We start from the raw sequence: 25,871 nt of genomic DNA on the forward strand, positions 1-25,871 counted from the left end.
CCCACCGGCTGCCGATGACCGAACAGCTGTTCGCTGTTTATAAATAAAAACTTCAACTTGTATCTCTGGATTTGATTTTTGTGTAATTTTTAAAATTGCATTATCCTTCTATTTTTAAATTATTAGCTTTCTTTTTCATTTTTATTATTGTTTTAATTTTATTACCCACGTGATTTTAATTGTTATCTTAGATCTAAGTTTTTGATAATTTTGTACTGCTTTATATTTGATATTAAATTTGATTTATTAGATTAACAAAATGCCGCACAAGCTCCTGGGACAACCTGAAGCAGCGTTCTACCGTTGATTGATAAATACCCCTTTATCAGTCAACGGTTCTACGTTAAATATTCACTTTATTTCTATCTAAAAACAAAGCAAAACATAAACCTAACCTTACAATCCTTAAACTACAGAGTTATCTCATAACCTGAGGTTTAAAGTCGCGTTATAAAGTGACAGTTGATATATCAGATAATTCAAGAACTGTCAAGAAATAACTCAAGTAGTTAAGTTAAATATGATACATCACACCAATACGAGGATTATAGCTTAACTACAGGATAACTTTACGTTATACTTAACGTGAGTGATTCATCACAGGGCTGATTAATACGTAACATAACTCACCAATAATAAGGCTTTTTGTCAGAAATATTGAGAAAAAATGTCCTAAGATCGGCCTAAAATTGAGAAAGTTAGTCCGCAACTTCTGTTATTAGGAAAAGAAAAAACTCGATCTCTTAACAATCATTAACAATTCTTAGAGTGTTTTATCAATAGCTCTCGGTAAGATATTTTGTAAACAAATCGTGATGGGTGTTTCTATTTTTTTAGTGTTCAAGTGTCTTATTAGTATTATGGCGGTAGAAGGAATAACAAGTATGTAAACAATATTTTGCAGTATTTATTTAAACTGTGCATTTATCACATTGTCATCTCACTTTGTAAGAAATAAATTATTTAGGTTACAACACCGATGGTATACAATTGTTTATATATACCTACTTTTTTAACGAGAAGCATATTATATTTTTCCTACGACTAGATTCGAAAATTTCCTTTTGTCACTAATCTATAATGCCTACTTACTCCAGAGAAATAAGGTTTTTGTCGGGACACTTGAGCAGCCAGGTTGCAAATAGATTTTTTGGGTACTATATACCTAATACATTATAAATACAAAAATGCCCGTCACAGTTCGGACGAGAATTTTAGTTATTAACAAATAAGCGTCAAAAATGGCAGTTTTTTCGTTTAAATCGATATATGTAAAAATAGGGTAATTAAATATCTTATTTAGAGTATTCTTCTTTTAGTAGACGGGCAAAAGTTTAAAATGGCAGTTTTTGAATTTTGGTCCGATCATTTGTTGCGTCGCTAATTGCAAAATAAAACTAAAATTTCGAAAATAAAAAATTTGCTATAACTTTTGCGAAAATGAACTTAAGACTTTGATATTGCACGAAAAGTTAAGACAACCAGTACATATCATTCACAAAAAATTTCAAGACGATTCGTCAATTAGTTTAAATTTTATTCAATTTGTTTATCCCAAAGAGCATGCAATGTTACTGTTCAGAAAATAATAATGATACAGCAATTCTGTGAAAGCCACATAAAAGAAGAACATTTATATTTTCACAGTATTTAATAAAATCCATAAAAAGTCATTTTTATCATTCCCAAAATATTTTATTAAAGCAGAGTCATTTTTGGCTTAAAAACAATTTGAATAGCTTTGTTAATATTGACTGTAGAGTAATAGTGGAGTCACTGAAGGTGGATATAAGCTATTACCTCCGACTTCGTTGAACCTCCATCGATTTGATATCTCAAGGAACAAAGGTGGCATGGTGCCAACTTGCGCTTTTAGCCCGGGGGTGGATGCCAACCCTTTTCGGGGGTGAAAATTATTTTATTAAAAATAACCCCATAATTCGATAGAGGGACAAATTTCAAGCAAAATTTGTTATATAAAGTTATTAAAATAAATCAAAACTTTTTAAGTTATTAAAGATCAAAGATTTTAATTTTTCTTGAGAAAAATGCATGTTTTTTACCAATTTTTCATCAATAACTCAAAAAGTGTAAGTTTTTACAAAAGAGCTATTATTATCAAAATTGAAGCTAGTAAAAAATGAAATAAACCCCTTACTACAAAAATCTTTTAATGTTAACTAAAAGTGAGCTATAGGTAATTGAACGTATATTTTTTTCGGCGAGTAAAAAACTCTAAGTATTAAAGCTGAAATAACGGGAAACTGATGCATTTTATAACATAAACTCATTAAACATTTGTCAAAGTACTTAAAAAAATATCCATTAAATGAGCCCCCGAACATGATGATAGCGTTAAAATTTATGCTCCAAAATTTTTTCAAAATTTATCTTTTAAAATTTTTTCCAAAAAATGTTATTGTTTTTTTTTTTAATAACTCCGTTCGTGTTTAACATATCAGGTTCATCTAAAAACTGTTTGAAAGTTAATTCCAAGTTCTATTTAATCACGTTGAACCTAATCTCTTAAAACCCTTACTTTTTTAAAAATAAATGGTTAAATGATCCCGGTTGCATGGTTCCCACAGCAAAATTTAAGATTTAAACGTTTCTATCTCGGTTATTTTTTACCCCATAGAAATAGTAAAACAGGTAAAATATTTGGCACAGAAAAAAACTAAAATTGGGTTTTATATATATTTTTTACGTATATTGAGTATTTTTGGAGTTATCATCAAAAGAATATAAAAATTACAATAATTTTAAAAATTATGATTTTTTTAAATTATATCTTTTTTTCAAAAATATGCATTCTAAACCGGTCAAATTTATCAAAAACATTACTTATGCTAATATAAAGAAGTTTTTGTAAGGATTACTATAAATTTTAATTTTTGTGGAAATGGCGTATGCTTTATTTTTCATTTTTTCAAATACAAATTATATATGTATATTTTGTAGGTCTTAGAATCGGTCATAATCTATTTTTCATATCCCTGAGTGATGAGGGGGTTTCCCCTAACATTTTGTAATGTTAGGTGGGGATATATGTACATTTTTTTTAACATCCAACGTTTATTGCAATCTGTCTGATCACAAACAATAAGCAATACATATAATTATTGAAAAATAACACAGATGGAAGCTGCCCAGTGGGGAGCACCCAGTAAGACATATAACATTATAATTTTAAAATAAGACATAACAATTACTTGGAACATAATACATAGGTAAAATTTAGTATAGTGGACAGTTCACACAATAAAAATATGATTATTAAAAGTCTAAGGAACATGAATAAAAACAAAAAAAAACATGTGTTTTTTGTGTACATAACGTACTCTACAAAACTACGAGTACATACAAATTAAAACAATGATGATCAAAATCCATCAACAAGCTCCGGAGACATTAATTGCAGCATATTATGTTTGAAGAATCAATTTGATTTTTTGAGTTCATGGATTTTAATAATTCCCCTCCACCGACCACGAATCGATTTCTTTATGACGTAATTTTTAAACCATTATTAACAACTTTGTTGAAGTTTAAAGTTTACTCAAACTTCTAGAGATAAACTATATACCTTTAACTTCAAAATGGCGCTAGATAGGTTGCTTAATTGTTATAAACAAAATAGCTGTGAATTAAATGAAAAAAGTGGCTAACTTTAAGCGTACAGAACAGATTTTTTTTAAATTTATGTAAAAATACCAGCTTCAAATCTCAAAGTAGTTTTACTCTAGAGTCAACATTAACAAAGTTATTCAAATTGTTTATAATGCAAAAATGACTCTACTTAAGTAAAATGTTTTTGGAATGATAAAAATGACTTTTTAATGATTTTTTTTAAATGCGTTGAAAATATAACCATTTTTCTTTCACGTAGTTTCCAAAGAATTGCTATATCATTATTGGTTTCTGAACAATAACATTGCAGAGAATAAGCTCTTTGGGATAAAGAAATTAAATAAACTTTAAACTAATCGACGAATCGTCTTAAAAATTTTTGTGTATTATATGGACTGTTTGACTCAACTTTTCGTGCAACATGAAAGTCTTAAGGTCATTTTTGCAAAAGTTATAGCAAATTATTTATTTTCGAAATTTTAGTTTTATTTTGAAATTTCCGAAGCAACAAATGATCGGACTAAAATTCAAAAACCGCCATTTTAAACCTTTGCTCATCTATTAAAATAAGGATACTGTAAATAAGATATTTAATTACCCTATTTTTACCTGTGGCGATTTAAACGAAAAAACTGCCATTTTGGACAATTATTTGTTAATAACTAAAATTCTAGTCCGAACTGTGACGGGCATTTTTGTATTTATTAGATGTATTGTATTTATTATAGATGTTGTATTTATTAGATATATAGTACCCAAAAAATCCATTTGCAACCTGGCTGCTCAAGTGTCCCGAACATAGTATATTTTTGCCTTATTTCCCTGGTGTAACTATACAAAATCTATACAAAAGCAAAACATTTGCACTTACTACTCTTAGTTATTGTTATTAAATTTAACATATTTTTTAAAGATTTTTCTTATGTAATCATTATTAACAATTATCTTTCTTTTTCTCTCTCTCTCTCTCTCTTTCTCTCTCTTTCTTCAATCGTGACCCCCCGGAGGAAGTGTAATGGATATCGTGATGTCTTGTATTATTCGTCTTCAAAAATTTCTGTCTCTGGTCATTTCTTTTAACTTATTAATGTACTCTTTTGCAAATGTCTGTAATTTGGCCGATACATCTTGTTGGAGATCTTGATCGTGATCTTCGGCCTTCTATCTTTCCTTAGATAATAAGTCTTTCCACGTTTTCTGTGTCTCCTCTCACAAATGTTCAAACTATTTTAATTATTGTTGAAGCTGGACTTTACTAGAGAGCTATTTTTTTACTCTTAGTTCATTTAAAATTGAATTGTTTGCCCTGTGTTCGGTTCGCGCAATTCGTTACATTATTCTCCAACAGAACATTTCAGTGGCGTCTATCGCTCTTCAGATTTTCTACACAAATTTTTAATTTTCATCTCATTATATTTTAATACTAATCATCCTATTTCTCACGAAGACAAATCCAAAGATACAAAAATTATATCAACTATAATATTTACTAAATAATAAATATAATAAACGTAACTCAAAAGATTTAGCAACTAACTTTATACTGTCGGTATATAGTCTGGGCAGATTATCGGAGAAAGGTCATTTTTGGGAAAAGTTATTTACCAGCAATTTTATTGCTGGAATCGAATCTTGTGATTCTATATATTATTAATATAGGTATGCAAAGTCCGCAGATAGTGTGCTACTTTTTTTATACAAGATGGCGCCCGAAAATCTTGTTTTTTTTTTCAATTTTTGCTCTATAACTCCAAAGATTTTAACATTACACCAAAAATACCTAAATAAAAATTCACCGTAATTAAACTTTGCATAGAGATGTATCTTTTCCGATTTACTTCGACGAAAATTTTCCCCGGAAAATGCGGGTTTTTCCAACAAAATCTTTAATTTTCACCTAAAATTTTACATAAGTAATTGTTTATTAACAATTAAATAACTTGGTAATATAAAAGCCCTTTTCGTATAGATTATAATTCCAGAAGTCGATGCAAATTAAATGAACAGTTTAGCAACAATTGAGTTGTTAATTAAAAATTTACGGTCGCTATAATAACCACAATAATTACGATACATAAGAATAACTATGGTTTTTGTATAAAAAGACACTGTACCTATCTAATGTACTTTACGGAATTGAAATTGGCCTAATTAAGCAGCCTCAAGAATATTTTAAAATTGTAAACAATTTTTTGGCTTATAAACAAATATATTATACATATTACATACAGTCTAAAAAATGAAATAATAGGTCTGGATCCCGCGTATGAAAAAAAGCTGATTAATAGCAACCTGAAAATTCGTTAATAGCTTAAGGGTGTCTAGTCGGACAAAATTTGATATATGGGAAAGGATAGAACAGGGGAAGTTTTAATTGTGGAACAGGTTAAAAATTTGGAACGGTCAGACCACGAAAACGGCACATGTATTTTGTCCGGCAGAACAAAATTAAACTCTCCGAACGGAGATTAAAATCTCATGAAAAATCAGACTGCTATTTACCACCAAATGGTCGTTTTAATGAGTGGAACATGTAGATTATGTCAAATGACGGGAATTATGACAGGTGATAAATAGCACTCAGATTTTTGCATGAGAGTTTAATCTCTATTCGGAGGGTTTAAGTCTGTTCTGTCAGACAAAATAAATGTGCCGTTTTCGTGGCCTGACCGTTCCAAATTTTTAACCTGTTCCACAATTAAAACTGCTCCTGTTACAGTGTTCCCATATATCAAAGTTTATTCGACTAGACACCCTTAAGCTATTAACAAATTTTCAGCTTGCTATTAATCAACTTTTTTTTCATACGCGGAATCCAGACCTAAAGTAGAATATCTCGGGAAATATTAAATTAAATTAAATCATGAAAACGGTATTGGAAAAAAAGCGGAAGAACGCTTATTTTAAAGGAAAAAACCTTTAATTGTGATGAGTGGTTCCTGAGATACAATCGGTCAAAGTTGACCGGCATTTACGGCAAAGATATAAACAATAGGATCATAATTTTCAAACCATCACCTTTTCATTTCGGTCCTCTTTCTCCACACCAATTTTCATAGCTTTAAAATATTCATAACATATAATATAATAAAAACTGAGATTACATTTTCTCCAACCTAATTTTTGATTGGAATTTTGCTATTTTTGGCAATTTTCACTCGTAACATCGATAGTTTTTATTACATGTTGAGTATTTTAAAGCTCTGAAAATCTGTGTGGAGAATGAGGACCGAAATAAAAAGGTGACGGTTCAAAATTTATGATCTTATTGTTTATATCTTTGCCGTAAATGCCGGTTAACTTTGACCGGTTGTATCTCAGGAACCACTCATCACAATTAAACGTTTTTTCTTTTAGAAGAAGCGTCCTGCCGCTTTTTTTCCAATACCGTTATCATTATTTAATTTAATTTAATATTTCCCGAGATATTCTATTTGTTTATAAGCCAAAAAATTGTTTGTAATTTTAAAATATTTCTGAGGCCGCATAAATAGTCCAATTTCAATTCTGTAGAGGAAATTAGATAGGTACAGTGTCTTTTTATACAAAAATCGTAGTTACTCTTATGTATCATAATTATTGTGGTTATTATAGCGACCGTAAATTTTTAATTAAGAATTCAATTGTTGCTAAACTGTTCATTCAATTTCCATCGGCTTATGGAATTATAATCTATATGAAAAGAGCTTTTATATTATCAAGTTAATTAATTATTGATAAACAATTACTTATCAAATTTTCGTTGAAAATTAAATATTTTGTTGGAAAACCCCGCATTTTCCGGAAAAAAATTCGTCGAAGTAAATCGGGAAGAACACCTCTCTATGCAGAATTTAATTACGGTGAATTTTTATTTGGGTGTCTTTGGTGTTGGAATTATAGAACAAAAACTGAAAAAAACACGATTTTCGGGCGCCATTTTGTTTATAAAAAAAGTAGCACACTATCTGCGGACTTTGCATACATATATTATTAATATACAATCATAAGATTCGATTCTAGCAATAAAATTGCTGGTAAATAACTTTTCCCAAAAATGGCCTATTCTCCGATAATCTGCCCAGACTACAAATAGAATATCTCTCGGGAAAGCTATTTAAAAAAACTGATGGTTGATGCGGGGCAGTAGGGGATTACATTTGAGGGCATCAATTATGCATGAAAATTTGTCCTACTTTCAATACAAATTAACGTGTTTTTTTTTAATTGTGTAGAAACTCATGGTTTCTGAGATTCTGGGGGGGGGTCAAATTTTCGTTGGAACACACTGTATAAGATTCTTACGTGCAATCAATGATTTTTTCACAGATTAACTCTGATGCATTTTTGCGTTTATTGACTAATTAATTGGAAGAATGACTTCCACAATTATCTTTCTTAGTTCGACTATTTTAATAGGTTAATGACATGAATGTTGTTACAACAGTGTTATTATTTGTCTAACAAGTACTAACATACAGGGTGGTCCTTAAGTAATTGTACAAAAAGAAACACTAGATTCTACACTCTAAAATATTACGATTTAACCCAACTTACTTTAATAAAATGTTGATCTTAAGAAAGATACAGGGTGGTAAAGTTAAACTTTTTTTTATTTATTATTGAATATTTCCTGACAGGTATGAGATAATAACATGAAATTTATATGATTGACATGATATGATAATAACGAGAAAACTAAATTCCCATAATAATTGTGCCAGTTCTCAAATTTATGTCATTGCATCGCCAATTCCATTTGAAGAAATTTGCGATACATTTTTGGATGATTTTATGGTTTTAAGTTATTTTTCGGGTGTAACTACAATGATATTATGCTAAAAATGATGGTGTATCGCATATTTAAAATGAGTTTATCTCAAAAAGGGTTGAGTTTAGGGAGATGAAAGAAGTATACCTTTTTTAAGTAAAACTAATAGTAAAGTAAAAATTTTAATGTCAAAATTATACAGAGTGAGGGATAAAAAAAAAATGAACGTAATAAATGAGTGCTGAAAGGAGTATGTGGCGCCCTCTGGGCAATACATAATTTTTGGTAGGGAATTTAGTTTTCTCGATCCAAAAAACCCCCACATACCAAATTTCATGTTTTTATCTCATACTTCTCAGGAAATATTCAATAATAAATAAAAAAAAAAAGAGTTTAATTTTACCACCCTGTATCTTTCTTAATATCAACATTTTATTAAAGTAAGTTGCGTTAAATCGTAATATTTTAGAGTGTAGAATCTACTGTTTCTTTTTGTACAATTACTTAAGGACCACCCTGTATATTCATAAGTTTTTCTAGAAGCTAGAATCTTCTTAATTACATTTCCTACACTATATCACTAAGCGTACACGGAAATCAGCAACACATAGGTTGATTTTCTTTAAAAGGGCATTAAAAGAAAACGAGGTTGTTGACCAAATAAATAGGAAATCCTTATATAAATTTTTATTCGGTAGGTAGGTATACACAAGAATTAATTAATAAGCCAAACGCAGAGGTTGTACACCTAGTTCCAAAAAAAACTGATACGACTCTTGAAGCGTATTTTGTAGAAAATTGAGCAGTGTATTTTGAAGGATAAATACTTAATATTTACATACTGTCAATGTCACTGCCAAATCTTAAAATTTGTCAGATAGCTTATTCTGTTCCACGGTTATTAGACTTTATTATTAATCTTTATTATTAATACTTTCTCCGCAACTGAGAGTATCTTATCAACTGGGTTTTTTTTAAACAATAGATGATAAAATAAAAATATTGACAGTTCAAAAATGTGAACATTATTGCATTGTGTGTGGCCTAAGTTTGGGCTGAAAACTGAAATGTATTACATTTTTACAAAATTTTGGAATATGTTTAATTACGTAGACCAATTTTAACAGTTGTTTTCAATACAGATTTCAATCCTCTACAAATAGTTTCTAAGGTATTTTGATGTCAAATAATTAGGGAAGCTGGAATTTAACAGTTTAGAATTTTACATTGAGTTAATGCAAAATTGTGACGCATGTCAAAATTCTCAATGTATTTTAATTGTATTCATTTTCTTCGAATCCTGAGAAAACTAATAAATATTTTTGAAAAATTTAAACTCAGAATGAAAGACTACATTATTACCGAGTGCTGAAAGTCCCTGAAAACTTCTATAATATTTATTTTAATAAGTTACAGGGCTGAATTGAATATTAATTTGTTTTGTTGTATAGGTAATCCACGTTTACAATAATTATGTGATCTATTTGATGTAAAAACTATCATTTAGATAGTTAATATAAAAGTTTAGATAGATTTAAAATAATATAAACATTTAGACCTTAATAATTAGTACAATTTATGAATTAACATAATATGTAATCAGTTGTTTGTTGTTTGTTTATTTTATTATTTGTATGTCATAATAAATATAATGTCAGTGTCAGATCAATCAAATACACTGCTCAACATGATCAAATCTTACTAAGAGTCGTATCAGTTTTTTTAGGAACCGGCTGTACCTATGCTACAGAAAACGAAATATTTTGTTTTGTCTCGTAATTAATTAAGACAAATATGTACGTTTTCATTATAATCTGCGTAAATTTCACGAACATTTTAAACGAGCTGGAATGCTGGCATTCCATCACAAAAATAAATAAAAATATTGGAGTATATAAATACCAAAAGAGGCTTAAAAAATATATAACTTTTGTGCTGAGTTACCTTAAAACCAGAAATTAATATATCAAGCTGCACGTAGGTACACGTTACAGTATATACAGGGTGCTTCAGAAGAAGGTAACACTGTCTCTAGGATAGGTAAAAAACTGAAAAATAATTGGGGTTTGCTTAGTAAAAAATTGTTGTAACGCCATCCGTTTTCAAGATACAAGGCGTCGAAGAAAAAAATGTACACATTTTAGTTAGAAAAAAAAAATAGTACGCCACTGAGATACATACTTCAAATTAAAAATCATTTTTAAATTCCTCGTTCAATTTGCGACAAAAATCTATGTTCTCTATTTTTCATAAGACGCGCGACGCGGCGTATTTATGCAAAAAAAAAAGAGTATGTGAACTTTGTACGTAAGTAAGAAGTTATACTTCTATTATTATGATTTCAACGATATTTTAAACAGTTTAATTGTATTTTTATTTAAATATTAAACTAATTTTAATACTTAAAATAATACCGAAAATTAAAAATAACGTTAATATGTCATTTTTTATTAACTGTAGCCTCCCCGCAATTACTTTTCCCTTGATGAATCGTAGAGAATCTAAAAAACGTCAGATTTTCTACACAAATTTCTAATTTTGAAAAGACAGAAAAATTGTAATGAATATTATGGTTACTAAAAACGCCAATATATTTTTTCACACTTTATTTGCATTGATACATGCGTAACTTGAAAGATTTAGTAACTAACTTCATATTGTCGGTATGCGCGTACTTCATACTGTCGCTCTTATAAAAATTCACTCTAAACATTTTTCCCAATCGCACCTAAAGAAGTATAACTTCAATAAAAAATGTTTAATTGTATGTCAGAAAATGTACAATAACTACCCCTTAAGACCCACTAAATTTCATTACAGTGTTGGTAGTAGTTTCAGTAAAATCGTAAAAAATGTGTACCTAATTTTTTTTCTTCAGTGTCCTGCATCTTTGCGTTACAAAAATTTTTACTAAGAAAACTCCAATTATTTTTCAATTTTTTACCTACCCTAGAGACGGTGTTACCTTTTTCTGAAATACCCGGTATATTATATAATTTCAAATAATTATTTTTGTTTACTACCTTTTCCGTCGACCGTCCATTTATGATCAATTTTAACAACCTCAAAATCATTTATTAATGACCCCCTATTAATGAATGATTTTCTATTAATGAACGAGTTCATTAAAGGCAACACAACATACATTGCTTGCATAAATTAATTAAACGCTCTGTGATTGGCAGTGACATGTGGTGTAGGCAACCAAACATATACCTATTTATATTCCCACTAAAAAATTTAAAATCAAGTAGCCGCTGTTAGTACTATCTGTCATTGTATGTCATTATTTACTTTATTGTTTAAAATTCTGTGTATTTGAAAAATCAAAAGATGGATATATCTTTATTTCTGAAAAGTACGGTCGACGGAAAAGTTTTGTAACGAACTCGTGAATTAAAATGGCGATTAACGCGTTAAAATATCTCAATTGTTAATCACCCTTCCCAAGTAGCAATTTGTCGACGCGACAACGTTATCTACCGCGTGGCAACGTTTTCTTACAACGTTGTTATTGCCTAGAAGACGACCCTATTCTGCACTGATTTGGTGGACGATTTTTGAGTTGTCTTAACGTTGCCTAGGCAACCTCCTGTTTAAGCAACATCGTTTCGTACGGGTTGCATAAGACAACTGAAGCGACTATAAAAAGCACCTGCGCGTGCAATGGTTGCTCAAGGAGTCAGGAGTCAGTATTTAAATTTATATAAATACATAAAAGACTTATTACCTGATGTGAAATTTATAAACGCATCTCAGATTACCGTCAAATATGGATATTTCACCTTTAAAAAACACACGCGCTCCTTTTTTTATGACATTTTTGACAAAAAATATGCAAATTTAAAAAATAAAATTTTAATATAAAAGTCAAAATTTATGTTAAAGATGTTCTGTATAAATTTAATGTATTTATGGTGCTTTTAAAGATATCAGAAAATGCCTGCATTTTTTATATTCTGTGTTATCATTTTCTTTACATCCCAAAAATCTCAAGTAAAACCAAAATGGCGCATTAGACAATATTACCAATATTACTAAAAAAATACCTTATCACCAACCTTAGACGGATAAAACAACTTAGAAGTCCAATCGCCAACCAAACCCGGCTGCGCCGACTATCAAAACCATTTTAGAACGCACCCTCTTATTGGGTGACAGAGGTCATGTGACCAGTGTCAAAAGTGTATCATTCTCATTAACAGCGTTGCCACATTTAGTAGATTTCTACTTTTTTGGTAGATTTTTGATATTTTTTTAAAAAATTCCATAGTTTATTTTTTAACCAGGAGGAGTAAACTTAAAAGGCAGATTCACGCCTAAGAAAGTCACTAGAATGATAACCAAATACATCTTCTTTTTTGGTTGATCATGTCGGCCCTCAACGGTAATCCATGAATATTATATTATATTAATACGTCGCTAAAGAGTTCTAAAACCGACTGCTTTTTATATAAAAGCAGACTAACAATCTAAAAATTAAAGGAATAACACAGATAACACAAAAAGTCGCCGGTATATCTTAACTAACCTATGAAATTTCACTAGGGTCAAAATTTGATAAATGTCATTAGTGTCAAAATTTTATAAGAGTGGAGTAAACTTGCCTGCAGTTGGACCAATTACAAACAAGCATTACAGCGCGGTAAATTTGAATCACTCCTCTTGGTTAAAAACAAATCATTAGTAGGCAATATTTTTTAGTAGATTTTTGGTATATTTCAACAGAATTTGATTCATTTTTTTTCGAATCATGAGGAAACTATAATAAGTATTTTTGAAAAATTTAAACGCAGAATGAAAGACTGCATTATTTTGCAAAACCAAAACGTTTCTTTTGAACGAGATATTTGGAATTAAAAGTCACACTAAATTTTTTCTTTTTTTCACCCCTGTAACTTATTAAAATAAACATTATAGAAGTTTTCAGGGACTTTCGGTCCTCGGTAATAACGTAATCTTTCTTTGTGCGTTTAAATTTTTCAAAAATACTTATTAGTTTTCTAAGGATTCGCAAAAAATGAAAACATTTAAAATACATTGAACATTTTAACAGACGACATTTTGCGCCTATCCCCTTAAGTTAGCTGTTGTTTTTATTATAAAAAATCCCAAATATATCCCAAGAATCCTTAAGTATATTTTAGTTTTTGATTTAGTAGATTTTAGCTAAAAAATGGTAATTACCAGTTGGTGGTTTGGAATAATTAGGTTTCCAATTTTGTGGAATTCCTCTTGGGACATTTAGGACGGATGTGCATATCACTGTATTACTGTATATTTACATGGCCTAAAAAGAATCTACTGATTTTGTGAAAACAAAACTACTGAAAGAGTAAAAACTGACCTGGCAACCCTGTCTACGAAAGCTGATACAAAGATTAGGTTATCAAATCTCAAATCTACTGATAAAACAATGGAATGGAAACCAGCTATTAAAAAAACAAATAAACAGGTTGTTAAATAAATCGAAAATTTCCATCAAAATAAAATATATAATAATAAGAAAAAAATAAGGTTATAAAGTAAATTCTTTTTCTCCTAGTTGCCGCAAACGTGTCACACCTCTAGAACAACATAAGGGTGGTGACGTGACAGATAACTACTCAACTATATACAACTACAGAGTCGGCCAGGGCGTAAATTAGTTTAGCATTATAACATTTTTAACTCGTTGTGATTGTTGAAAAAACTTAACCACACTGAACTGTGATATTATGTAGTTGTCACAATCATTGTGACACACTGGTAATAAATTAGTTGCCCGTATAACTAATGGTTGTAACATGGTAATGTCAGTCGGGGTAGGGGACGTTGGCCGAAACAACTGAAAATGCTCTCAGGCAACGTTGTATACAGTGCATTTGTTTGTACTGACAACCAATGCGTCGAAAAATTGCTACTTGGGTTATTAATACACTTGTTGGTTAAATAACTATTAATAAACTCCTGATTCGGTAGTTTCAGATAACAAGAAGGCACGTTGCGTAGAAAATGGTCATTTTTATAGGGATCCAGACAGATCTGCACATACAATGTGGACACAGGAAGAATGCTCCAAATATTTTCTATGTTTGGATGGAGAAGTGTTCGATTTTAAATGTTCCACTGGGTTACTTTTTGATGTAAACAGACAGATATGTGATTTTAAGTTAAATGTGGATAATTGTGATCTCACAACAGGTAAATCAATAGAATTATTTCTAAAATTTTACGTTGTTTTCTGGTTGAAAGGTCAATTACATTAGCTCACGACATTTGTTTCGACCTACTCCGCTCTTGCCCTCAATATTTCCTTAGATGATTAGTTGAGGGTTTGCGCATTTTTACCCTCTCAGGATATGGCCCAGGTATCCAATTTTTCGTGCCTTGCTCAAGTTGAACAATTCTCTCAAAGTACCGGGTGGCCAACTAAGAACGGCCGTCGGCTATATCTCAGAAACGGATTATGTCAGAGCTTCGGGATAAAAAATTTTATGACAAAAGTGACCTCGAGAAAAGCCTGGAAATTATTTTTAGAATTGTAGGTCTACCGCTAGATGGCGCAATTTAAACAGAAAAATTTAAAAAGGAAAATTTGACAAAATTTTACCAATTAACAGGCATTCAAAATACGATCATCTTATTCTTCATAAAATTATGCGTATATTTTGTAATACAAGTTTTGGTCAATCTTTTAAAATAAGAGGTAGGGGAGAGTGGGAACCTTGTTACGGAAAAGTGCTTGTAAGTCCGGTTCTGCTTAACCGATCTTTACAAATTTGGTCTTGTTGTAAACAGCTCTTTACTGGCAATGTAGGAGTTATAATGTCGAAGCAACCTAATATGTTTGGTACCTGCTAGAGGGCGCTATTTAATTTTTATTTTAAATCTAGTTTTCCTTGAAAAATATTAAATAGAAACATACCGTTTTATTATCAGATTATAAAAGAAGAATAAATTAGCAATAAAATACCGAAAACAGCATGTCGATATCTTCTTCCAATCCGGAGATATCTTAAAAAACGTGTTAAATGGGAGAAACTTTTATGCATATTCTAATTTCGACTTATTATGTTACTATATTATTAGGTAAGTAGGTATATTGTACCACCATTTATCTTATGAATCAAGGACTGATGAAAAGTATTAGGAAACTATTACCTAAGTCGATTAATCAGTAACAGTCAAATTATTACACTTCAGTAATAAGTATAAAATAAATTGCCCTTTACATACCTACAAGCAAGGCTATGATTAACAAATGAATATCGCTTCTAATGTCAAAACTTTTAATGGCGTTGTAATTGTGTCTATTGTTTATGTTGTTACCTTTTTAATTAATTACATTCGTTAATATAAATATAAAAATATGATTATTACAAATGAAGAAGCTTTTGACATGTTGGCAGTTTATTTTGAATGTATGAGAAATGCCACTGTTGCTGCTAGAGTATATGCACAGCAGTATCCCAACAGACGACATCACGGTAGACGAGTTTTTATTCGAATCGCACAACGTTTACGTACGACAGGAAGTGTGCATTTACCTTTGCATCGAAGACGTCGTATAGGTCGCACTGAGGAAAATGTAATAAACGTTTTAGCGTTTATAAATGTAAACCCCCATTTAAGCACAAGAGCTATCGCCAGAAGTTTGGGAATAAGTCGAACCACTGTCCAAAATATTTTAAGAGACCACAGGTAACTTTAGTAAATCATATTCGTTTACTTTATTCGCAATTAGAATACGCCATAATTTTTATAGTTCATCCAATATTTGAATGATAGTTTGTAAATATTTATATTTTCCACATTTTGCAAAATTTTAATTATCTCAAAATTTACTATTTTAGATTGCATCCATATCACCTTGTCCTACACCAACATTTAAATGCTGAAGATTTCGATACCAGGCTGGATTATTGTAACTGGCTACTAAATATGATAGACGACAACCCCGAATTACTTTCAAGTATTATGTGGTCAGATGAGGCTACATTTCGTAGTGATGGCCATGTAAATCGCCATAATATGCATTACTGGTCTGAAACGAATCCCCATTGGATGCAGGAGGTTCGGCATCAGGGTCGTTGGTCTGTTAATGTATGGTGCGGTATTCTAGGTGGACAAATAATTGGACCATATTTTTTTAATGAAAATTTGAATGGAGAAAATTATTTAGATTTTCTAATGAACCAATTGCCACTACTTTTAGAAGACGTACCATTAGCAACTCGTCGAGACATGATTTTTCAGCATGATGGGTGCCCAGCACATTACTATAGAGGTGTTCGGAATTTCTTAGACCAAACCTATCCTGATAGGTGGATAGGACGTGGAAGCCTATTTGCTTGGCCAGCAAGGTCCCCCGACCTAACGTGTTTGGATTTTTATTTGTGGGGAAGAATAAAAGAGATAGTTTTTATTAATAGACCTACGACAAGGGATAATATGATTCAAAGAATACGAGATGCAATACAAAGCATCCCAGTAGCAGAAATTGAAGCTTCCGTTTTATCCACTCGTCGGAGACTTTTGTCTTGTATTGCAAATGATGGACAACATTTTGAGCACCTTGGGCGCCATTAGTCTTAGTTTTTTCTCAGTAATTACTATTTTGGAATTTACTTAGGTACTTAGTTTGTGTATTATTGGTAGTAGGTAAGTATAAATTTTAATTTATGTAGTTAAAAGCCAATTGTATCTGAGCATTTTTTTTTATAATTTATGATTTACAATGTATTGTTATTGTAAATTAATGTAATTTGTAAGACCTATGCAATTATTAGTTAAGTTAGTGGGTTTATAACTACTGTTAAGTTAAGCATAAAAGTTTCTCCCATTTAACACGTTTTTTAAGATATCTCCGGATTGGAAGAAGATATCGACATGCTGTTTTCGGTATTTTATTGCTAATTTATTCTTCTTTTATAATCTGATAATAAAACGGTATGTTTCTATTTAATATTTTTCAAGGAAAACTAGATTTAAAATAAAAATTAAATAGCGCCCTCTAGCAGGTACCAAACATATTAGGTTGCTTCGACATTATAACTCCTACATTGCCAGTAAAGAGCTGTTTACAACAAGACCAAATTTGTAAAGATCGGTTAAGCAGAACCGGACTTACAAGCACTTTTCCGTAACAAGGTTCCCACTCTCCCCTACCTCTTATTTTAAAAGATTGACCAAAACTTGTATTACAAAATATACGCATAATTTTATGAAGAATAAGATGATCGTATTTTGAATGCCTGTTAATTGGTAAAATTTTGTCAAATTTTCCTTTTTAAAATTTTCTGTTTAAATTGCGCCATCTAGCGGTAGACCTACAATTCTAAAAATAATTTCCAGGCTTTTCTCGAGGTCACTTTTGTCATAAAATTTTTTATCCCGAAGCTCTGACATAATCCGTTTCTGAGATATAGCCGACGGCCGTTCTTAGTTGGCCACCCGGTATTTGCTATTCTTAAGACTTTCTCGTTTCTCACCCTATCTGTCCATGATATGCGGAACATTGTTCGCAAGGTACACATTTCGAAGGCCTACAACTTATTAATGGAAGATATTTTCAATGTCCATGTCTCCATGCCATATAACAATATGATCCATACATAGCACAATACTGATGCAATCGCCATCTCTCTTGGACCATCACTCCTAGTGGAATATTGGGCGCATCTGCGTTTCTTGGCCGATAGTGTAAGACGGCTGGTGGCCAGCTCAGCACGCCTTCTTGTGTTTATTCTCTGGTTAATCTGCGTACCACCCTAACAACACACAACATTCCAGGAATGTACTACCAAAGTTCTATCAATATTTGAATGTCCTGGACATTTAGGGAACATTCGGTGAACATCTGATTAAATTATTCGTGGAATGTTACCATAAGACATTCTGTGAACATACTACCAATGTTCCTGTTCATTTTCAAATTCACGGCGCATGTATTTGTGCATGGTGCTTAGAGAGGGCATCACGTGACTAAAAACGACCAATGACCTCACTTCAGACTTCGGTTCGGCCATCTTGACATGCATCTTGCCTTGGCCACCTTGCCGTGCGTGATCGTTGTTTGTTTTTATTTGTGCTTTTTAAGAATATTTTTTAATTCGGATACTTTTATAATAACTTTAATAGTATTATTAATATAGTGCATAAAATCAGTTGGAGTAGCAGAAGCAATGTAGATAAAAAATCTGCAGGAATAATGTTTCAAAGGTTAGTATATTATGCAAATATGTAAACAAAGGCATGCCCCTATTTCAGAAAATATCCATTTATTATTTTAATAATTGCGAATAAGCCACAAACTTGCTTATTCCTAATTAAAATAGTAAATAGAGATAATAACAAACGGATTATTTGTAAAATTAAATTTTTTTTTGCGTTTTTGCTAATGTATGCGTTTATAAACAGGATGGTAGACCACACACTATAATAGTACCAACTAATGAATACACAGTATGAATAGTACAGTCGGTTCGCTAAACTTAGTCTCAGACACAACTGGCTAGTGATTTTAGTAAATAATTTTGACAATTTGGTAAAATTGGCAAAAAAATAACTAAATAGTTAGTAATTTTGGCAAAAATGGCCAAAAACAAAAAAATTACCTACTAAAATCACTAGCCAGTTGTGGCTAGGGAAACGACTATACTAATAAACAATTTCTAAGCTGCTTTTTATAATATTTTGTGAGTTCATTAATCATATTTTTTATTTAAAACTAAAATTTGTTAATAATGCTCAGTAATGCATATATTTTGTATTTTTAGCTTTCCAGAAGATCCTGCGAAGAAGGCATGAAGTATTGATCAGATTTGTTAATAGAGCAGTATGTTCAAAACATTTTTTAGAAAAAGATATTGACAGAACTTCACTTTCAACCGTTTGAGAGACTGTGCTGTTCCAATAGCTTATATCACACAGGTAATATGCTTAACCCAATTAATAATACAATTACAATATACAGTTGGAAAAATTAAAGAATAGGGCTTTTCATTTACAGTCATTTGTTTCGAGCTACTGTCATATGTCGTATAATCCGTGTTGTATTAATATTATACACAGATTATATAACATATGACAGAAGCTCGAAACAAATGACAATCGATGAAAAGCAATATAGGGCTTTGTTCATTGTCATTTGTTTCGAGCTTCTGTCATGTGTCACATATATTAATATATCTACGTCATACATCTTTGGTTTGTATCATTGATTATATCAATAACGTATGATGTAGATATATTAATATTATGTGACACATGACAGAAGCTCAAAACAAATGACTGAATGAAAAACCCTATAACCATGAACGATCACATCAATCACTTATTTTGTATAGGGCTTTTCATTCACAGTCATTTGTTTCGAGCTTCTGTCATGTGTCACACAATATTACTATATCTACGTCATAAGTTATTGGCATATACCAATGATACAAACCAAAGACGTATGACGTAGATATATTAATATTATGTGACACATGACAGAAGCTCGAAACAAATGACAGTTGATGAAAAGCCCTATTTGCTGTCTTTTTCTATAAATCACAAACGTTTGTTACCTATAGAAAAAGATCATCATCATCATTGGCTCGACAGCCCTTTCTGGGTCTTGGCCTGTTCCAGGATTCTTCTCCACTCTGATCTGTTTCATGCTTTTTTTCTCCAGTTTTTTATTTTTAATGTTTTTATATCATTTTCTATTTGTTCTAAAATAGAAAAAGATAGCAAATACAACATAAGTGATTGATGTGATCGTTCATGGGTATAGGGCTTTTCATTCACAGTCATTTGTTTCGAGCTTTTGTCATGTGTCACATAATATTAATATATCTACGACATACGTTATTGGTATATACAATAATAGATACAAACCAAAGACATATGACATAGATATATTAATATTATGTGACACATGACAGAAGCTCGAAACAAATGACAATTGATGAAAAGCCCTATTCTTTCATTTTTCCAACTGTAGATACCGTTGTTCTTCATTATCTACATCAGAGATCTAAGTTGACATTGTTGCCCAATTACAAAAAATTTTTGAATTCATTTTAAGTCCAATATATCACATAATTATTGCGAAGTAGATTATACAAGAAAACAGATTAATGTTGAATGCAAATAAATAAAAACATCAGAAATAGAAAACAAGAATTAAGTTATAATCTTAAGTTAAAGTAAATAATAAAAACAATAAATATAATAAAACAAAATACTTATTAGTTTGTGAAAAAGCTATTTCTTTGTGGCATTTTTGTAATTATTGTAACTATTTTAATGGGGAAATAAGCCAGAATTTACTTGAAAAAATAACTTTATTATGGTTTCTACTTCCACATCGGACGTCGTTGTCAAAATACAAAATGTTTTATTATTTTCTTTATTAAATATTATTTATTATTTATTTAAATATTATTTAATTTATTATTTATTTTATTATTATTATTATATGCATATTATTACCTGTAAATATTTCTTCTGATTGTTAATTGTAAAGGATAGAAAAATTACCATTTATTTTATTTTCTTTTAGAATCAGCTGAGAGAAGTGGTCTACAAAAAACCAGGAAGGAAATGGAATATGTGGCTATGAAAGGCAAAAGAAAGGTTTACAAAGCAAATGTGACACATTTTTTTATAGGAATATCAGTAAATTACATTAAAAAAATGTATGAAAAGATTTTTTGCAATAAAAATGTTTATATTTATCAAGCATGCATTATTTGGTATGGCCACATATCGTCAGTGATGTGACAATACCTCCTATCTGTTTTTTCATGAGATTTGTAAGATAGACTAAAAACTTGTTTGGGCCACCTCCTGTTTTCATATATTTTTTGACTTGTTTTGCAGTAAATTTAACTATCTATTTACTACAAAACAAGCCAGAACTTACGTATGCAAACAGGAGGTGACCTTAAAAAATGTTTTTCGTCTCCTGCAAACCTCATGAAAAAAGATATAGGAAGTATTGTCACAGCACTGACGATATATTTCAGAGAATGTCTAAAAAATATACTGTGAATGTTCAAAGAACGTTCGTAGACATTCATGGAATGTTCCAACAAGACATTTAGTCTAAAAAATATACTGTGACTGTCCAAAGAACATTCATGGAATGTTCCAACATTCATGGAATGTCCCAACAAGACATTCAGTCTAAAAAATATACTGTGAATGTCCAAAGAACATTCATGGAATGTTCCAACAAGACATTCAGTCTAAAACATATACTGTGAATGTCCAAAGAACATTCGTAGACATTCATGGAATGTTCCAACAGAACATTCTAAGAATATTTAAAATGCTGACACAGCACATTCCAGGGACTTTCCAGGGACATTCGTGTGCATTTGGGGACATTCCAGGAATGTTTGGAATGTCCTGTGAGTACATTCTAGGAACATTCATGGAATGTTTTGTGTTATTAGGGCAGTTCCTTCCATTCTCCTCTGTTTCTTGTTTTGTTTTTCACTTCCCCCAACTTAAGCCGATTCTGTTGTGTTCTCTGGTTACTGTTTTCTTCCAAGTATTATCTGGTCGTCCCCTCTTCCTTGTCCCCTCAGGTTGATAATCGAGTGCTTGTCTTGTGATGTTACTATGGCCGATCCATTTCCATTTCTTCTGTCTGATTGTTCTTATTATACTAGTTTGTTTCGTTCGTTTCCATAGTTCTTTATTCGTTATTTTATTTGGCCAGTAAATTTTTAGGATCTTTCTTAAGGACTTATTTACAAAAGTCTCTTGATGGAATCGCCATGAAATGAGTTTAATGGGGCCAGGATGAGATAGAAGATAATCAGGTAAAGGAGGGAAGATAAGCGCCATCTTTCATAAACAAACAAATTGATAGTGCTAGTCAGGTACGTCAGGGTTGCCAGATTGGGGTATTTTTCCACAATTTTGGGGTAATTTGAAAGCGTATAGGGGAACATCTCCCGAAGAAATAAAGAGAAGAATAAGATTGGCCTGGGCATCATTCGGAAAACTGTCTTATATTCTAAAGAACAGAAAATACCCGCAATATCTAAAAACAAGATTCAATCAATGTATACTCCTTGTTCTAATATATGGCTCTCAGACATGGACGTTTACAAAAGAAAATATGTAAAAAATAGCAAAGACAGAAAGATCCATGGAAAGACATATACTGAACAAGGAAAAGAAACGAATGGATCCGTAACAAAACAAAAGTGAAAGATGTCTCAACCCAAGTAGCAAAGCTTAAATGGAAGTTCGCCGGACACAATCTACGGCAGAAGGATGAAAGATGGACTAAGACGATTATACATTGGAGACCGTGGAACCACAAACGAAAAAGGGGAAGGCCACAAATGCGATGGTCAGATGACCTGAAGAAGCACACTGGGTCAAAATGGATGCAGATTGCCCAAGATAGAGAGGCATGAAAGAAGTAAGAAGAGGCCTATATCCATGGATGGATGTTTAGGGCTGATTAGATAGATAGATAGTGTAACTTCTCCAAGCAGAAATGGTTGAAAGATTTTGGGGGGGGGGGGGGAATTATGGAAGATTTTAAGGGGTCATGGATAATTAAATTTGCGAATGTAAACATAGAACTGTATATTATACTCTCATAATAATCGAAGAAGATAGGACCTATGAATTATTTCCAGGGCCCTCTGTTGATAAGTATTATAATTTTGGTTTTTCTGTTCACTATATTTGACTACTAATTTATTAAAATGCGGCAAAAATTTAAATTTGGGTGATTTGAGGGAATTTCAGTTTCTAAGTGGGGGTTTTATAATATCACATCTGGCAACTCTGGTGGTAGTTATAGCAAATTTTACCTGACAAATTCTCTGTCTCTCTAGGACCTCTCTTGTATGTTGGCGCCAATCTCGCTTCACTGTTTGAATGGGACGGGGCCATTCCATCAGTATTGACGTGCAACTGAGATAGAAGGAAATGTTGCGGTTACAAAGTATCGGTTTAAACTTAATAAAAGCGTGTCTTGCTTGTTCTGTACGGCATTTTATTTCTTGTTAAGGATCCCATTTGTCATTCACCATCATTCCCAAGTATTTTAATGTTTTCACTTGCTCGATTGGAGCATTATCTACTTGCAGTTGTACTCTTAGAAGAGAAGTGCGCCCTTCGTTATTGCCACGCATTTAGTTTTTCCAGCATTTATCTTCAAGGCATATGTTTTTCCTGCTGTACCTATTTATTCTATTTAGCATCAACTGCATAATATCATATGCGTTATCTGTGATTATCAGGTACCCGTTGATCTTTATACCAGTCAGTGCCTTCAAGTGCCTCTGCAAAATCATTCTCCACATAGAGGTTGAACAGCACAGGAGACAAAATATACCCCTGTCGCACCCATCTTAAAATTTCAAATTCCTCTGTGTTCGTTGATTTGTTCAGCCTGCCTCGTGCTTTTTGATCCCAATTTTTTATTATTCATTTTATGATACAAAGAAGTATGCTACCTATAGTCTTTCGAAGACCATCTAGAATAATGTTTTCCTTTTTCTATTTTGTGGTGAAAATCGAACCCACAACATTTGTCATACACGCATATGAGCTACCTTGGCCATCCTATATGTTAGTAAAATATATTTTATAATAATTTTATCTGTAAATAGATTATACCAATCTACTGGAATTGACATTAAATGGAAAATAAAGGAGCAAATGAAAATTGTGTACTTATATGAAACGGAAAAGCCAATGAATGTCTTCTGCTTATATCCCATTTCAAGTGGTTAGCGTACAAAGGCGCCAACTACTTTAATGGCTAAAAACGGAAACGATTTAATAATAACAGTACCCTTGTCTACAGGGTGTAACAAAAATACAGGTCATAAATTAAATCGCATATTCTAGGACCAAAAATAGTTCGATTGAACCTAACTCACCTTAGTACAATGTGCACATAAAAAAAGTTATAGCCCCTTGAAGTTACAAAATAAAAATCGATTTTTTCCAATATATTGAAAACTATTACAGATTTTTTATTGAAAATGAACATGTGGCATTCATATGGTAGGAACATCTTTAAAGAAAAATAAAAGTGAAATTTGTGCACCCCATAAAAATTTTATGGGGATTTTGTTCCCTTAAACCCCCCAAATATTTGTGTACGTTCCAATTAAATTATTATTGTGGCACCATTAGTTAAACAAAATGTTTTTAAAACTTTTTTGTTTCTTTTTAATTTTTCAAAGTCAGTTTTTATCGAGATATTTTGAACATTTGTAAAATCCAATACAAATTTTTACATGGTAAATAAGATTATAGAGACTTAGTACATATTTATAATAATATGAAAATTTATTGTGTATTTACATTTTTTAGGTATAATTTGAAACATATTATCTCGATAAAAAATCGTTTATCGAAAAAATACTAAGAGGCGAAAAAGATTTTAAAACATTCTGTCTAACTAATGGTACGGCAGTAATAATTTAATTGGAACGTACACAGAAGTTTGGGGGGGGGGGTTAGGGGAACAAAAACCCCATAAGATTTTTATGGGTTGTACAAATTTCACTATTATTATTTTTTTGAAATTTTCCTATCACAAGAATACCACATGTCCATTTTCAATAAAAAATCTCTAATAGTTTTTGATATATTGGAAAAAATCGATTTTCATTAAAATTTTGTAACTTCAAAGGGCTGTAACTTTTTCTATGTGCATATTTCTACTAAGGTATGTTAGGTTCAATTGAACTATATCTGGTCCCAGAATATGATGTGACTTAATTTATGACCTGCACATTTTGGTTACACCCTGTATATTAAAAATTAATAAAATAAAACATTTATAGCCGTTATGTTTTTAGAGGCAGTTATTCCAAAACCCCTGTTAAAGACAGCCAATTGCAAGGAGCGCAACTATCTTGGATGCGCTGATAGCACATGCTTGCCACAAGAATATTTCTGCGACGGTTCAGTGGATTGTCCAGATGGTAGTGATGAAGGACATTGTGATATTCATAACGACCCGAATGCTGCCAGTCCTTGCAATCCTAAAAAATGTTCATTGCCTGATTGTTTTTGTTCGGAGAATGGTAATAATAATTTAAAATACTGTAACGTCTTTACTTAATTTATTAATTACTTTAAACACATACTTTATTTGGTTTTTATTTTAATTTATTTCTAAGTTTTAATTTATTTATACTAAACTATCTACACTTAAAAATAATTTATATAATACAATATTTTTACTACTGGATAACGAAATGAATCAATACTCGCAATCTTATAGTTTGTATGTTATTTATTAGTTGTTATACAATCATGGGGCAACCGGTTTCGAAGCTTGCATTGTATGCTTCATCTTCAGGCCCAGTACATAGAGTCTTCACATATACAAACTACTAGATATCAGTATTTGACTGTTCTACAGTCAAAGATATTCCCGGAAGTCACCAGCCCCATCAACAGGCAGACTAGTTAAATTTTAAATCTTGTGTTGTAGATGATGGATCTTTTATAGCTACAGTTGTTT

General features: G+C 31.3%; 1 protein-coding gene and 1 long non-coding RNA gene across 3 annotated transcripts in view; both read left to right on the forward strand.

The window, feature by feature from the left end:
* Positions 1–766: 766 nt before the first annotated feature.
* LOC114345178 (chitin deacetylase 1) overlaps positions 767–25,871 on the forward strand; it is a 97,200-nt gene continuing 72,095 nt past the window's right edge. The window contains exons 1-3 of the mRNA XM_028296002.2: positions 767–882; positions 14,342–14,563; positions 25,201–25,428. Coding sequence (XP_028151803.2) covers positions 816–882; positions 14,342–14,563; positions 25,201–25,428 — 517 coding nt within the window. The 5' untranslated portion in view covers positions 767–815. The remainder of the gene's footprint in view (positions 883–14,341; positions 14,564–25,200; positions 25,429–25,871) is intronic.
* Positions 18,132–21,091, forward strand: LOC126881829 (uncharacterized). Of its 2 annotated transcripts, none has more exons than XR_007697020.1 (3): positions 18,132–19,059; positions 19,141–19,294; positions 20,913–21,091. It is a non-coding gene; the product is annotated as an uncharacterized LOC126881829 (long non-coding RNA). The 2 variants fall into 2 exon arrangements; XR_007697019.1 differs by having other exon boundaries at positions 18,132–18,583.

This window comes from Diabrotica virgifera, chromosome 3 (genome assembly GCF_917563875.1).
Source record: "Diabrotica virgifera virgifera chromosome 3, PGI_DIABVI_V3a".
NCBI lineage: Eukaryota > Metazoa > Arthropoda > Insecta > Coleoptera > Chrysomelidae > Diabrotica > Diabrotica virgifera.